Source organism: Hoplias malabaricus, chromosome 3 (genome assembly GCF_029633855.1).
Source record: "Hoplias malabaricus isolate fHopMal1 chromosome 3, fHopMal1.hap1, whole genome shotgun sequence".
Taxonomy (NCBI): domain Eukaryota; kingdom Metazoa; phylum Chordata; class Actinopteri; order Characiformes; family Erythrinidae; genus Hoplias; species Hoplias malabaricus.
Window position 1 is genome coordinate 46,082,946 of NC_089802.1, and position 16,598 is coordinate 46,099,543.

Genomic DNA, 16,598 nt, shown 5'->3' on the forward strand with positions numbered 1-16,598 from the left:
TGCCGCAAGGCGGAGTGATTGTGTTTTTTTCTACCCTGATTATTGTGGACTATTTGAAAAGTGTGAATGTTCTACCATTTGTGTGTGTGTGTGTGTGTGTGTGTGTGTGTGTGTGTGTGTGTTGCAGACATCAAATTCAAAGTTTGTTAACATTTACAAAATACAATCCTGGTATTCGTTTAAACCATTGGAAATATTTTCTTTGTACTTTTGACAGTTCAATATATTTTCAAGAGAATTAAATAACAGTTTCTCATTTTTAACTGCAATATATTTTTAAATGTATTTTTATCTTATTTATTATTGCAACGTTTCTTTGGAAAAATAAAGTGGCATTACTGAATGTAACACACAAAAGAACATTAAAGAGTGCAAATATGTATAAATCATGTTTATATATATATATATATATATATATATATATATATATATATATATATATATATATAATCAACTTTCACATCAATGGTGAACGGTTTCCAGGAAAAGGGAAAAGATACAAATTAAGTGTATTTAGAGTTGTTAACAAGGGTTACCTTACATCTAAAAAAGGGAAAGAAAATATTTTTCTTGTCTGTACCTGTAACTGGGGAGTGAAATTTAAAATAACCTGACATTAACCTGTTCACAGTGTTGAGTAATGTTTATGGTCATGAAGTATGGATAGGGCTAAACAGTACTTTTGTGGACACTGTGTTTAGTGATTAGCAAATATACAGTGCAGCTTTGGTCCTATAGCTTTGTGTGCATGTGACTGCATTGATTGTAATAGCATGTATGTATTGCGTTATTGTCAAGAATGTTTTGTGCTGGCATAGATCTAAAGGCAATTGTTTGTTCACAGAGCCTTCACTGTGTTCTTTACTGTCCAACAGGAGGTGAGTCTCTCAGCACTTATGTGAGAATGTAATAAGTTCTCCATTGCACTGTACAGTACAACCCATGTAAGTACGTTCACATCTGTGGTACGTCAACTTAAAGCTTAAATCTTATTTTCTCTGTCCAGCAGACTCATACCATCACTAGATTAATCTCCTGTCTGTCTCTTTCTCCATCTCCATTCTGCTCTACTGTCATTTTCTTGCAGTGATTGATTCTTTTGCTCTCTGGTCCTTCAACAGAACTTTCTGATTTCTTTTTCTCCTCACTATTTTCACTCGTTGGTTCCTGGCCTCCACTTTTCTCCTCCATTCCTGTTCTGCTCTCCACACTTCTATCATGGGCATGGTTACTGAGTGAGCTCTCCTCCTCTTCGTCATCTTCCACTCTTAGGCCTAGTGGAGCTCCATCAAGGCTGGAATCACTGAGGAGGCTTAGAGGTGCATCTTCTGCTTCAGGATTAAGCTCCCTGCGTGGGCTTGGGTAGGAATCCCCCACTAAGAGCTCCTCTCCAGTACCATCTGGGTCATGGTCTCGACTGCAGAATGCATAGCGGTGGTTCATGTGCTGTGAGTAGGAGCCTGAATGAGAGAAGCGCTTGCCGCATTTATCACATTGGTAGGGCTTTTCTCCAGAGTGCAGTCGGCTGTGCTCTATCAGGTGGTGCTTGTGTTTAAATGCTTTTTTGCAGATCTGGCATTCATGGGGCCGCTTTCCTGCAACGGAACAGCAGTCAGGATAAGTCAATGGTCTGTCTCATTTATAAACTTTTAATGGTACTATAATATCTTTGAAATTTAAAATGACAAAACTCCTTCACACCCAATAACCCAATGTTATAACTTTCGTTTACAATGTGTATATCTCAAGTATCTTCGGTGTTAACATATGACACAGTTCTGTTGTGTCTGTACCTGTATGTTCATATTTGTGTCGAAGTAGAGAGCTACTCTTCTGGAAACTTTTATCACAGATATCACATGCATATAGACCTTCTTCTGTTTTCCTCAGTCTCTTTCTCCCTGGCAGATGATCTCCATCCAGTCCCTCCTCCATCAGAGAGAAGTAGTCTGGATATGCACGATTTATTGGTTCACCCTGAGAGAGAGAGAGAGAGAGAGAGAGAGAGAGAGAGAGAGAAAGAGAGAGAGAGAGAAATTAACTTTTTTAAATTGAAATCTGCAATTTTTAAATACAGATGAGCTCTTTGATATGTAATAGCATTCACATTTAAGAATGTAATATCTACAATATCTAATGTAATATCTACTATAAGAGTAATATCTACTATAAATGGTGTACAGTGAGTATAATATACACTCTATTTTATATGTTTAGTCAGGATATGACTGTGAACTTTGAGAATTTGTATCTGAACTCCAAACCCATCAGTGTGTAAACAGGCGTGCATTTTCTTTGCCCTTTAAGTATGTACAGGCAGGAATTCCCCTCTGAGTAATGTGCTGGTTTACAGCACCAACAGGGGAAACAAGCTCATCAAAAGACACCTACATAGGTTTAAAAGACAGTGAATGAGGGTCTGTTATGATTTTTGTGTTCACTGTCTTGATTTGATGCTCTCTTGAATAACGGACACTGACTTAAACTGAGAGTAAACCTAAGTGTAAGAGTAAACCCTTTTTAGTCAGAAGGGAACAGCATCACTCTTTGCCATAGTAGTACAAACTAATTAAATTGTTAAGTGCTGAGCAAGTGTCTATTACTGAGTTTCAGTATGAAACTGGAGGAAACGCTTGAATTTTAGCCAATATTATAAGAATGTATAATATTTATTACATAACACATGGCGCGGCAGGTAGTGTCGCAGTCACACAGATCCAGGGGCCTGGAGGTTGTGGGTTCGATTCCCGCTCTGGGTGACTGTCTGTGAGGAGTTGGTGTGTTCTCCCTGTGTCCGCGTGGGTTTCCTCCGGGTGCTCCGGTTTCCTCCCACAGTCCAAAAACACACGTTGCAGGTGGATTGGTGACTCGAAAGTGTCCGTATGTGTGAGTGTGTGAGTGAATGTGTGTGTGTGTGTGTGTTGCCCTGTGAAGGACTGGCGTCCCCTCCAGGGTGTATTCCCGCCTTGCGCCCAATGATTCCAGGTAGGCTCTGGACCCCCCCGCAACCCTAAATTGGATAAGCGGTTACAGATAATGGATGTATGGATGGATAACACATGTTTCCAAAACAGCCCTTAAGTATAACCAGTAATTATTTCTATTCATCGCAGTAGCAAAAAAGCCAATTAGGGCTGTAGAACACCAACTTCTGAAAGTCTGATGCCTCTGGAGCTGGAAAAATAGAAAAAAATTATTCATTTATTATACAGGGAGAGTCAAAAGTCACAGAACACCCTTTTATTTCTTTGATATGCTACATGACCACCTTCCCATTGGGGATGAAACTTGCCCTAGATCCAATATCATTCAAGATGGTGGCCACCTATTACTTGCTGGGGTATTCAGATAAAATGGTACTTACGGGTACTTAAAAGGAGTGTACGTTTGATTCACCCTGTATATCAGACCCTTGGTCTGTACTTGGAGTACATGTTGTTTGAACTTGTTGCAAGTATGTGGCTTACTGAACAAGTCTATATGCTCACCAAAGTATTTCTTTTCCTTATTGCTTCTGACTCAGCATCCAGCAAATATGACATAGGAGACAGAAATCCAGGGCTGGGGGCTGTCTGTGTTAGAGGAACTGATGTTAGACCGTTATGACCCATCCCTGCAAGGGCACTTGGGAAGATGGGATTTAAAACGGAATAGCTGCTGAGAACTGCACTACCAAATAACGACGTATAGCCCCCACCTACTTGATGCTGAGAAGGTGGAGTTAACCTCCTATACACACTTTCAGCATCACTCCAGTCCTTCTGGGGTGAGCTGCCATTGCAGGCCTGCTCTCTCTTTTCCTTGGAGCTTTTGCGGGTTTTGGGAATGGAGAGGTCTAGGGGCTCGCTCTGGTAACCCTCTGTTTTGGGAGACGGTCTGTTTAGGGTGGGTCGGCATGGAGATGTGGTGACTGACAGGTCGAGGCAGGGTGGAGAGCTGAAACCTGAGGAGAGTGGGTGTCTGTGGTGTTGTAGTGAAGGTGAAGTGGGACTCATAAGAGCAGGGTTTCTGGGGCTGCTGGTTTCTTTGTTTGGCCAAAAGGAGTGTCCAGGATGATGCACAGGTGACTGTAGTGGCACGAGGAGCTGCTGTGGGACTGAGTGCCAGGATGCCCTCTGAGGGGAAGAGAGGTCTCTAGAGAATCCATTAGGGGTGGAATGTTTTTTCAGAGGCACTTGGGAGGAGCGAGAAAAGTTAAGCGGTGATCCTTCTCTGCGGCAATGTGACTGCTCTGCATTCTGTTCGTCTATGCTCTTGCACAGATATCTTTCGTGCTGTTTTAAAACAACCTCATTTGGGAAAATCTGAAAACACCACTGGCATGAGATGGCACCAACAGGCAGTTCACACCTTCCCTCACTTTCCTCCACCTCCTCTCTTTCTTCCTTCCCTCGATGCTCTTCCCTCCTCACTTCCTTCCGTAGCATTTCCTGCAGGAGGTGTTCAAACTTGCCACTGGAGTGCAGCAAGGGCAGTAGCGTGGTCCCTTTAAACATCCCTGACCATCCCTGTGGAGCTCGTAACATAGAGGTAATAGATTCTTGTCCCTGAGATGGCAGCTGCTCTGCAAAGAACTGACTCAGAGGGCCAAATGGAGAGGTCTTCCCTCTGCTAATATTCCTGCTTCCTGCTACTGGGGGCGATGACGGGGAGGGAAAGAGGTAAGTGGGATGGGAATGGCCGTTAAAATATGCTCCATTCCCTGACCCAACTCCACTGAGGCACTTCTTGCTGCTAAGGTGTGAGCTGTAGGAGCCTGAGTGACTGAAACGCTTCTTACAGTTAGAGCACTCATACGGCTTCTCTCCTGCAGGGACAAAAGACAAACAAAAACACAAAACTACAGTTTAACTACAGGTTGATAATGAAAGGATGACACATCATCCATCATCTTAAAAGCCAACTGAGTAGAGTGGCACACAAGATGTTTTACTGAGAACCACTGATTACTGAGTTATTACATCTGCACTGAAGAACTAACAAGAGCCTCTCTTTATCAGTGTGTATTGATGTATCAGCCGACATAGATAAAATTCTACCTTCAATTGAATGTCTGACATAGAACGCTGGAACAATAGTGCTGCTTACCACTATGAATGCGTAGGTGCTCTTTGAGATGATGTTTGTATTTAAAGGCTTTTCCGCACTCTGTACATTTAAACTTCCTGTTTTCCACAGTAGGTTCAGACACTGAGGCCTGGAAAAAACAAGCAAACAGCAGGATGTTAAATAGGGATTTTGGGTACAAAAAACAAATTTACTGGTACTTTTTTAAGAGACCTTTTAATGTATTATGGGTATGGACAAAGTAGCAGTCATTTATCAAAGTGCTGGTTTGTGGTTTGTGGGTTAGGGTTTAGTGGTTTTGAGCAAAGTGATTTGTATAGCAATTTTAATTATTCTGATGTTTTAGCAAGATAAAAGAAATTCTCTTACCTTGTCTCGAGCTTGAGCGTGATGTGCCAGGTGCTGCTCCATCTGTGCCCTGTAAGGAGTGCTGTACCCACAGATTGAGCATAAGGTGTGCCCTGCCTCTCTTTCCTGGCACAATTTCATATGGTCTCTGAGAGAGGTTTCACATCGATATGACCGCTGGCAAAATGGACAAACCTGCACAGCTGTCCCTGTGGGATCAGGGCTCATCGAATCTGTGTCTGCAGATTAAACAACAGAGAACTGATTGCGTCTTTTTCACATTTTGTTCACCGGTGAGACATTTTGTAAATTCTTGTCATCTTTTTTCATGAACTACATAACCCTGTCAGCATACGATTAAATGTTTATATGGTTTGAGGCGGGTGAGTTATCATTTAGACATGCAGTTTGCACAATGCTACTTGGTGGTTTTTTGAAACCTACATTAGTCATGTTACACTAGTGCAAAATTAAAGAAAGTGTACATGTCCTGGATATATAACTACATTTGAGCCAAGGGGAAAAATGCTACTTGCTTTTTTTACAAAACCATTCATTTAGATTTCAGTGATAATAAAATATGATTTCTAGTTTAAATTACAGCTATGTATCTATGAATATGACAAACCTTATTTTGTCAGTAAGCAGTATTTTGCTCAGAATACACAAACACACACACATGTATATTCTTATATCAAATAATACATTTTAAAAAAATATTTATACAGATTATTTTTCCATTAAGGTGGTAGGTGAGTGAGTTTGATCACTCCTTGATTGCACGAATTTATTAAATCAACAGCACGCATTTTTAAAATCATTGTTTATTAACCACTAAAACTAGGCATTGGATGAAAACGTCAAATAATGTAAACTGCCACAAGGATAGATTTGGAAGGATTTAAACCGACATATTCACACACACAATATCACACTTCTACCTGGAATAATGTTATTTGAGTTTAGTCTAATGTTGGATGTTATTTGTGGTTTGTTGAGCCAACGTTAAATTAAAGTCATGTGAATAAATGGCAAAATTTTCCCAGTCAAGTAGGGGACCAAATTTGGAATCATAAATACATTTATTATTTTGTTGCTAGTCCTTAGACTTGAATTCCTTGAGACTTGGACTACACTAATGAAAAAAACTATATTGTGCATCAAGATGGTTCCAAGTTTCTTGGATAGCAATTGACATGCTTTGCAGGATGGAACATTGTCATGGACCAATCAATTTAATGTCCACCAAATTTTCAGTCAGTGTGAGACTAGGACATTAACTGGCTGTGTTATTACGTTGACATGACTTTCCTGAAGAAAACCTTTAACACTTGGCACAGTGACACAATGCATTGTGATTTTCATTATCACCAAACCTTTTTTCTATCAACAGAATGAGAAAAGTGTCCAAAACTTCAGTGTATACCTGAGGACTGACTGTCGAGGTAATGACTGCCATTTCCTCTGGTCTACAATAACATATTAAAAATAAGTGGGGATATATAAATGTTGTCTTCAGGCAGTCATTTTAATAAGTTTCATTAGAACTGTGCCAAACAAAATTTGCGGCATCATCACTTTGACAGATGAAGATTAGTGATATCACTGATTAACATTTTTCACTTTTCATTTTGCATTTCTAGACATAAATCCCATATAATTCAGCTGATTTCTTATCGTTCTGTCAGAGACAGAGATACATTGACTTTACTCTTTACTTTTATATTATTAACTTGTTTTATACCTTTTTTGTTTTTGCTTTGAGTTTTCTATCCTGTTGTTTTGACATCTTCCTTAGTCAACCCAAGTGTTTTCCATTTATAACCTTCTTATATTTATATTTTTATCAAACTTTAAAATCAGCTTACAGTGAATAAACAACACTTTCTCCACATTTTATATTGGCTTTATGGGAGGCTCTCTTGTTGGGGTCATATTTTCTTTCAGTTGGCTCCATTTATAAGTCAATTTGCAACTTGTGTCAGTATATATTTTAGTAATTATGAGGTGTTTCTAAATTTACATCCTCAACACTCTTCCTCAAAACAATATTTTTTTCTGGATCTTGATTAATTATTTGGCATTAACTCAGTGTAATTATCTGATGTATATTTCAGTAATTTGTACATTTGATAGTACAAGTAAACAAGCAGAATGTTTGAATAATTTTTCCCAGGAGTGTTAAGTAGTGATGTTATGTTTGTCTTGTGTCCACTCATAAATTTCTAAACCTGTCTGTGTATTCTAGAAGTATTCATAGATATTCATTTCTTGTTTTGGGTCAATTAGTGCTTCATTAACTTTTTACATTTTTTTACTGTATAAATGATCAATTGATTTTTGTTCTAATATTGTATAGTGATGTTATAAGTGCATTTAGTAGTTAAATAAACATGTTTTTCAACTATTCGCTTGGATCCACAAGATATTAGCACAGTGCTGTATTTTTTTCCAAGCCTTTTTACCTTTTCTCTCTGGTGATTCCCGAATGCCTGGTGACAGGGTAGATAACGAGTCTTCCCGTATAGCACAAGAATTGTAGGCGGTGATGGAGCCGTTGAGCTGCTGACTCTGTCGGTGGTTCGATTTTCTCAGCTGCATGAGAAAGTCATAACGAGCTAAGTCCTCCAGCACATGGGCATCTTTTTGCACTGAGGAGAGGAGACAGGATGTGGTAGTGTTAGTTTATCATCTGTTTTGCTGTAAGATAGAATACTTTCTCCAAGAAAAATGTGCCTTTTTATGCTGATCCAAGAGCAGCTTTTTCTTACCATATTCTTACATTAAGGACAATTCTGGAATGCAATCTACCTTTTCTGTGGCAACAACAAACACACACACACATATATATATAGTGTGTGTAAAGGTAGATATTTCTCCATACACATTTTTAAGCTATTTGTTTAATATGGATGTGCTTGATGTACAATTTCTGTATTTAACTTTTTACAAAACAACACAGCAACCTAATTTAGCTAAGGCTTTGTAGCTGAAGAGGTGTATCAATCTTGTTCAGCAAACAATGTCTTAAGAACCATATTGAACACCACAGAAAAAACAGTATGTGTGTGACTATCTTCGTCTGTGTTTGTTTGTGTGTGTGTGTGATCCTTCTTAAAGAAAGTGTAAAAGGGAAAACTCTTGGGAAATTAAAAAAGGCTCCATAATGGGAATGATGAGAACTCAAATGAAGAAAATGCTTCAGCGGTTCTCCCCTGAGAGCAATAACAGCCAAAGAGCAGGGAAAAAAAACATCAGATAATAATACTGAGAGAAAGAGAGAAGGACAGATGCCAGTGCAGCGCTGTGACTTTGAGGAGGATTTTTCAAATGTTTGCAGATGTTGGCATCATATTTCCAGCTTTCTCTAATGTGGCCAGAGAAGAGCCAGAGTGCTTCATTGCAGTAAAAACTTTGTTTCTTCTTCTTCATCAGAGAGAGGGAGAGACTGCAGTGAATGTTTCTAGGCATGCCGTGAAAGCCTTTGATGTCCGCCAGTATAAAAAGAAAGCCTCATAACCTCAATTTGGATTTTAGATGGAGAACACCTCGTTTGATGTGACAGGCCTTTGTCATGCTTGACGTTTTAAAAAGAGCCCTTCATACTGCAGTGACTTTAGTGTTATCTGGATGCTAGCAAGAGGTTTCAATTTCCGTCCACGGTCTGGCTATTATCATTTCTAATATCTCGGAGGCGTTGGAAATTGCTGAACTTTCAGAACTGGTACAGAGTCACAACTACTGCAATGATTATAATCATGTGTAAATCATCATAACTAAACATAGAGGGTAACTTCTATGTGCATAATGAAAGATGATTGCCTCATATAGCGCTGATTTGGAATATGGTGTAAATGCAGTTTTATGGTCTTTTTTACTTTTTAATATGTTTCTGTTCTAAACTGAAGCCTGTCTGACCCATTAACCCAATTAACTGCAGGAGCTTCTATGTTGTAGTTCTACACGTTTGGTTTCATTGTAGTTATATGTATTTGTTGAACAAAAAAATGTTTGACCTAATACTCTCATAATTCAGACTTGTATATGACGCTTTAATCTCAAAGGTGCTGCCAGTGGATTTGACAGAGATTTGATTGTCTTTGAACACATCTGCTGGATTTAATGGTATTTACTTACTGTACATGCTGTGTGCAGTGTTGTCTGTGTCCCTGGACGTGGCTGGCAGGACAGTGGTCTCTGTGTCGTCCCAGTGCACGTCGGGAGGACTCAGGCTGTGGGCTCGGGCAAAGCGAGTGGGGCTGCTGGGCTCAGTGCCCTCGCTGGCCGTCACACTCAACTTATCCTGCCCGTTTCTTTCATCCTGCACATCCGTCCCCCATACACACCCTTCATCCTCTCCCTCAGAGTCCAGCAAACCTCCTGTATCAACTACAAGAGGGAGAGAGCGAGAGCGAGAGCGAGAGAGAGAGAGAGAGAAATGAGAGATCAATTACGGGGGGAAAAACTTGTGTATAATTGAAAACACCAACCACAAGCAGAAAATTACTTACTACTACAGCCAGACACACACTGGAGGATTTTTACATTTGCTAATATTAACACAGTTATACCCCATGTTTTTTTGCCCTGGCCAGTGACATATTTTCTTGATTTTGTAACTGAAAACAGAAAACAAATTTCCAATTTTTTTTTATACATATTTACTTAAAAGTATCATGTTTGGGCTGCTCGGGGATAGGGAAATAACTAAAGACTTGTGTCAATTAGTTTTTTATTCATATATTCATATATTTTCATACATATATTTATAGTATACTTATATATAACTTACATTTATTTATCTCTTTTTATTCATAACTTATATTTCAGTTGTTTGAGATTGAACAAAACAGGTTGCTTGATCAGAAAAAAAACAGATTAGATTTGGGAAGGGACAAAACAGTGAGACAAATGAAACCATATAGATATATGTATTAAGGGTGGCTGAGCAAAACTTTTTTCATTCTGTTACATACAGTAACACAAAACTGTACAAGAAAATCATACTCTGACAAAATTAAAACAGCGACACAAAAAAGTGTCAAAAAGCAATAATGTAATAGTTTAAGAAGTTTTGGGAAATATGTTATTGATTAAAAACAAGTGAGAAAGTGTACAGAATGTTTTTTAAATTAGGAGAATAAAATTCAGACTTACTAAACATTGATATTACGATTACCAAAATGTTTGCATTCTTCCCTTGTTGCAAAAATATAATGAGTCGTTTGGTTTTATGTGTCCGGACCCTGCAGGCGTACATTTTGAATTCTGCTTATTGAGTTTTTATAACTCTTTTTTGTAAATCGTCAAAAATGAACAATCAGAACTTGATTAAAGGAGCTTATGATTCATATCACATGGCTCTAATATGTTTATATGTACACTTGAATGAACTGGCACCCACAGACGTGCTTCATTAGAATTTTTCCAAGTGATGTGAAACATTTTTGGGCTGAAGAACAATTGAATATGAAGAACTGAAAGACATTAAAACCACCAGTATTCTGAGGAATGCCTTGTGTTACTGACCAAGGCACAATTCGCCATACTGAGTAAAACTGCTGTTAAAAGGATCTGTGTTTTAAAATCTTCATTATTCTTTACAACAAATGTTATTCAATTCAGGTTGAGCGTACTGCAAACCTGCTAATAGTTACTCTCCTACATTCAGCGCAAAGCATCAGAAAGCAGTTGTGGCAGAAACCATGCCAGCTGATGCTGTCTTTCTTGGCACTTTCCGAAAATGAGGTTGATGATTCAATATGTTCCAATAAATCTCTGAGCTCTACAAAATTACTAATGCATGGCATTTAACGTCGTAATTAAAATAGCAATAGAATGCCTTCAATAAAGTAAGCAAAATATCCACTGCTCCAGAATCCAAATTCAGTTAATATATTATAATAATAATAATATTTTTCAACATTTTATATCATTTAAATAAATGATGCAACATTGTGATAACAAATGGATATGTTTTTCTATACACAGATTAATACATAAATATGCTATTACTCTGAATTAGTTTGCACACATCCATTCAATTAATTAATTCAAATTATTTGTTTGAAATTTGCGCAGTTTTTTTTTTGACTGAAATAAGTTTACTTATCCTATACAGAGAACACACTTTTGTACATTTTAATGAATAATCACTGTTTAATATTATAATTTATGTTTTATATTTTTGCCCCAAAATCTTGCACCAAAACTTATTACCAAAAAGCCATATATTTTGAGTCCCTAGATGTTTGCATGCTATCGCATCTTGTAATTGTTGTAATTATTCAATGTTTCATTGATCCATGAAATACAGACATACAATAGGATTTATTTAAATACAAATTTTCCAAACTTTTCCTAAAAATATCTAGTTCATTTAACAAATAGTAAAGCACTGAAATCTAAAATAGGATATGTTTTCTGTAATCATTTCTCTGTTTGACAGAGGTTTCTGTACAGTGTGTAAGTGTGTGTGTGTGTGTGTGTCTGTGTGTGTGTGTGTGTGTGTGTGTGTGTGTTTGTGTGCATGTGTGTGTTTACATGATTGGGTTCACTACTTTCTCTCTAATCAGTTCAAAGTCGAAGTGTGAACATGTTGGCATCGCATGGCAGGAAGCTGCAGTTTCAGTTCGACTGTGCTGGAAAAAATAACAATGCAGCACGGCCTGTGTGTGTGTGTGTGTGTGTGTGTGTGTGTGTGTGTATGTGTGTGTGAAGCCCCAATGTTGCTCACTCATGAGTAATACACCTTTTCTGTAGTGTACATGAAAAACCAATAGTGTTTTTCCCACCAGTAGGTTTGCAAAGTCATACACACTCATGCCGAGCACAATTTGACCTTTTCTATTATGACTGTGCACAATAATGACCCCACTCACTTAGTTGAAGTTGGGTTTGGATCAGGCCATATATTTGTGCCCAAATACACACAGCACTCAAAATGTGACCTTTATTTCTATGACTGTGCAGAATATAGGAGCAATAAACTCCACTCATTCAGATTAATGAAAGAGTTATACAATGTTTATATTAGTGTAAACACATATTCATGGCATGATCACTATTCAAAACACATAGGTCACTTTCTGTCTGTGCTGCTCCAACTTATATATTATTGTACTTTCTTTTTTACTTCTTACCATAGTGGGACTGAGACCACCCTTCCTTTGTTTAGCTTCCAGTCAAAATATCTCCTAATTTTTTATTTAATAAAATAAAAATAAAATAAATATATACACTGTAAAAAATGTCTGTGAAATTTTACGGTGGAAAACTGTAAAAGCATGACAGTAAATGACTGTAAACTTCAAAAAGGTTGAAAACAGTTTCTGTAACAGTGAAATACCATAAATATTTTAATCAACCAAAACACATAATAATAATAAAATAATAATATTGTATACATCTCTTTACTGTAAAAAATACATTATTTCACTGTTAAACACGCAAACCATTAGGGGCGCTACAAGTGTCCAAGTACTGGGAGGAGCGAGAATCATTGTAGAAGCCTTGCTTCTCCATATTTTCTGTGATTTCCAGAGTTTCTTTATTTTTTCTTGTCTGAGACTTTTTGATTTTGGGTTGCATTGGGGTGATTATTTTGTGTATTTCTGTGTGTGTTTGTGTTTCTGTGCATGTTTTGACGAGATGTGTGTTGGTCAGGAAAGTGCTGGAGTGTGGCACCCAGATACTGCATATTTCTTTAGTCCTTTCAGCAATATCTCCTTTTAAGGGCTAAATATAGGATGTGGTTTGGCTATATCTAAATATAGCTATATCTCCATTCTCTCATTTGTCAAGCAATTTACATGTTACTTTTATGCCAAAACAATGTTTCTTCCTTATTTTTATGTAAATACTAAGGCTTTTTTACGGTGTATATCTATTTTTTTGTTAACACAAAAGTACTGTAAACTAAACAGTCCTTAAATGTAAAATGTAAAATTTATGATTGCAGTGTAGTATACATTTTTACAGTACACATTCTGTCCAGCCTTGGTCTTTATTGCAGCTTTTGGTGTGGTTTGCTTTTATGCTTTTAAAACAAAGATGAAGATATGTTTTTCCACACCTCCAAAATTCAGCCTTTGAAATTAAGCCATACCGGACCAAACTGGATTTAGCCCAGGAAAGGCTTTCATACTAAGCGGAACACCTGAATAATTTTAAGAAATAGCTTTAAAAAAAGATTCATTAAAAAAACAGCACAAGTGTTCTGTCAAACAAGACCTTCTTCACCCCAGTTTTGGGAACTGTGAATGTAGTGTAGTTCAAATGTAGTCTTGCAGATACCTATGAAAGTTTAATAACATTCTGCTAATTATCTACCGTTGATATATAAACTGATTACTAAGAATCTCCATGAAAAATCCTTTGGAATGGCAGGTCCTATGGACCACATCTATTCCTTCTAAGCTCAGCAGAAGTGGGCCTGCTCTACATTAGGGTTGAGTGGAGTGTAATTCGTGCTGTGGCAGTAAATGACAGTGGCCTGTGTCCATGTTTTGCAGGGATGGCTCTCATTATCTCCCCTGACTGATTTATTTATATATCTGGGCTTGATCACATTCTTTACTCAGTCTTATATTTCAGCCAGAAAAACTCTGAGCCAATGCTCATGTGTAAGTATGTGTTTGTTTGTGTGTATACCTGTGTGTGTGTGTGTTTGTGTGTGCTAAATCAGTTAAACATTGTTAAATTTCAGCATTCATAAACTTGTGTATACTACGATACCTGTATTGCTAATACAATTTATAAACTAAAAGGACATCCTCAGATAAATGAAGTGCTACAAACATGTTCGCTGAGAACTGTAGAAAAAACTTTACAAAAGTTTTATTTTTTAAATTAAACATTTAGTCATTAATTTTGCCATTTTGCAATATGTTCAGACAAACAAGGTGTAACCAGTACCATTACTTATGGCACCAAAAGGGAAAACATATTGAATAGACAAAGAATTTAACAATGTTTTAATGCAATATTAATGTGTCGGATAACAAATTAAAATGTAACCATACGATGTGTCTTTTACATGTGCACAGAGTGCACACCTGTACCAATCATCTCAAAAGGTATTTTTTTTGTTCTTTCATTATTTTGTAATATCAGCTTGAGTTTTATGGCCTCTATCAGAAGTCTATAAAGAGTTTCATACTTCTGTATTTGTATGAACGAATAAAACATCCACACAGATGTTACAGTTAATATCTGTAATTTCACCATAATTTATTAGTGTTTGTAGTTACATAAATAAGCACAATATGTTAGGGGAAATTAAACAACAATTCATAATGATAACAGTAAAAGTAAATAAATAAAAACAATAAACAAATAAATAAATATGTACCAAATGTAACCATACTGTGGGGGAGAAAAAAAAAACTAAAAAAGTTTTACATTTTAAAGTGATTTAAAAAACGGAGTGATGCAAAAGCTTAATTGTTCAACTCAGGATCAGAAGACATTATATAATAAAATATAACAACAACCAGACTCCTGAGATTTCCGTAATGTTAGACACACAGTTTTCCATGTTGTGAATTACTGACGAGTTAGGATATCTAGGATAAACATATATAAGATCTGGGGATGATAGATATCTGAAGAGAATGTAGGCTTTTGTCCAGTTTTACTGTAGATAGATAGAACAAATATATTTGGAAAAACTACAGATGAATTAACAGTTACCTTCTTACTGTCCCTTTACAATTTTGGAATTCAAGTACTTTTAATAGACTACATATTACATTACATCAACTGCGGCTTTAGATATGTACAAATTATATGAAAATCAGTTGTGAGATCTTAAATGGAATTTAGTTGCCTTACACTTGAGGTATTTTGTAAATTCACACATAAGCTCTACCAGCAAAACAAGACTTGGAAATGTTTGGAAAGAATTTGGAAAGGTTAAATATATATTTCTGCTTTAAGTATGAAGTAAATACTCGCTATTTTGACAATGTGATAATATATGATATGTAGGTGTTTCTCAACTTTCATTTTTGCACACAAGGAAAGCCAAAGGCACAGTTCAAAATCAGCTTCTCTTCACCACCGAGAGCAGCTCTTGTTTGAAAATCATTGTTAAAAAAAAAAACTATACAAGGCAAAACATTGACTATTCTGGGCTCTGTGTATGAACATATGGAAACTTACAGTCTGAAAAAGTTATCGGTACAGTAGAAGCCACATGAAAACCTGTAACAGAGTGCCAGCTCAACCATTTTGAGATTAAGTCAGTTCAGGTTTTTTACTAGTAATTAAAACATTACAGTAAACTCCCGTTTAAACAGCAAATGATATATTCAAAGACCAGACATCATTTTAAAGCATCTCTTATTTCTGTAACAAAAAAGAAGGCAAGCACACATGGCAGAAACCAGCAAGAGATAAGAAACATTTAGTTTTACCTTCTGTAGCGTCAGTGTAGAGCATTGACATGTAAAACCACAGCAGTTAAGAGTTTATTACAGACTTTTCACTGAACAGCAATCAAATTCATCTCTACTGTCCTTAAAACGTAAAAACCTTTAAAAACATATGCGGAATTATCTGACGTCGCTATTTTCACACTCTAACAATGAGTCACACACACCACATCACAGCTACACCTCCTACATCCCCCTATGGTATCTTTCAGACACACAGAGACAGAAACAAATATCCAGACACACATATAAGCACACAAAATAAAAATACAGAGGCTCAGTCAAGTACTGGACAGTCTAATGCATGTTAACACAAGATAATTCATACTGATCTTGTTGTACTTGTACAGTGACAATCAAGGTATTTGTATAAAAATACAGCACATGCAAAAATAGCAGAAATGTTGATTGCCCAAAACACAGAGGAAATGAAATACAACTCTAAAGATGAACTGTTAACGGCCTTCTCAGTTTTTGTCATTTTCTTGTTTTTAACACCCATCTTAGAGGACAGTCATGTCTGGCAGTGATAACCCGTGCAAAACATGCTTCTTCAGCTAAATACAGATGCCACATTGACTACATGCTCACTTTCAAAGTGTGTCATTCTGTGTGTGTGTGTGTGGGGGGGTGATGGATAGTGCATGTGTGACATTCTGTAGTCTTGTAAGGGTGTTAGAGGGTAGTTTAATAAGGTGAGGTGTGTGAGTGTGTGTAGTGAGATTTTAGCTTTTTAAAGGACACGTC

General features: G+C 37.0%; 1 protein-coding gene across 1 annotated transcript; it reads right to left on the minus strand.

Annotated features, from left to right (window-relative positions):
* Positions 1–481: 481 nt before the first annotated feature.
* Positions 482–15,986, minus strand: LOC136692628 (zinc finger E-box-binding homeobox 2-like). The gene is made up of 8 exons (XM_066666185.1): positions 15,834–15,986; positions 9,553–9,804; positions 7,881–8,066; positions 5,437–5,654; positions 5,089–5,197; positions 3,489–4,807; positions 1,794–1,977; positions 482–1,595 (listed from the first exon to the last, which is right to left on the minus strand). The coding sequence occupies exons 1-8, from the start codon at positions 15,862–15,864 to the stop codon at positions 1,012–1,014; spliced, it is 2,883 nt and encodes a 960-aa protein (XP_066522282.1). The 5' UTR covers positions 15,865–15,986; the 3' UTR covers positions 482–1,011.
* Between the last annotated feature and the right edge of the window lie 612 nt (positions 15,987–16,598).

Bases quoted from the DNA above. Each gene is read 5' to 3' on its own strand.
- LOC136692628 (XM_066666185.1), bottom strand. From the start codon at position 15,864: ATGTCAATGCTCTACACTGACGCTACAGAAG. The intron at 8,067-9,552 runs GTAAGTAAATAC...TCCTCTCCTCAG, and splicing joins CACTGCACACAGCATGTACA to TGCAAAAAGATGCCCATGTG. The intron at 1,596-1,793 runs GTACAGACACAA...GTTCCGTTGCAG, and splicing joins ACACAAATATGAACATACAG to GAAAGCGGCCCCATGAATGC.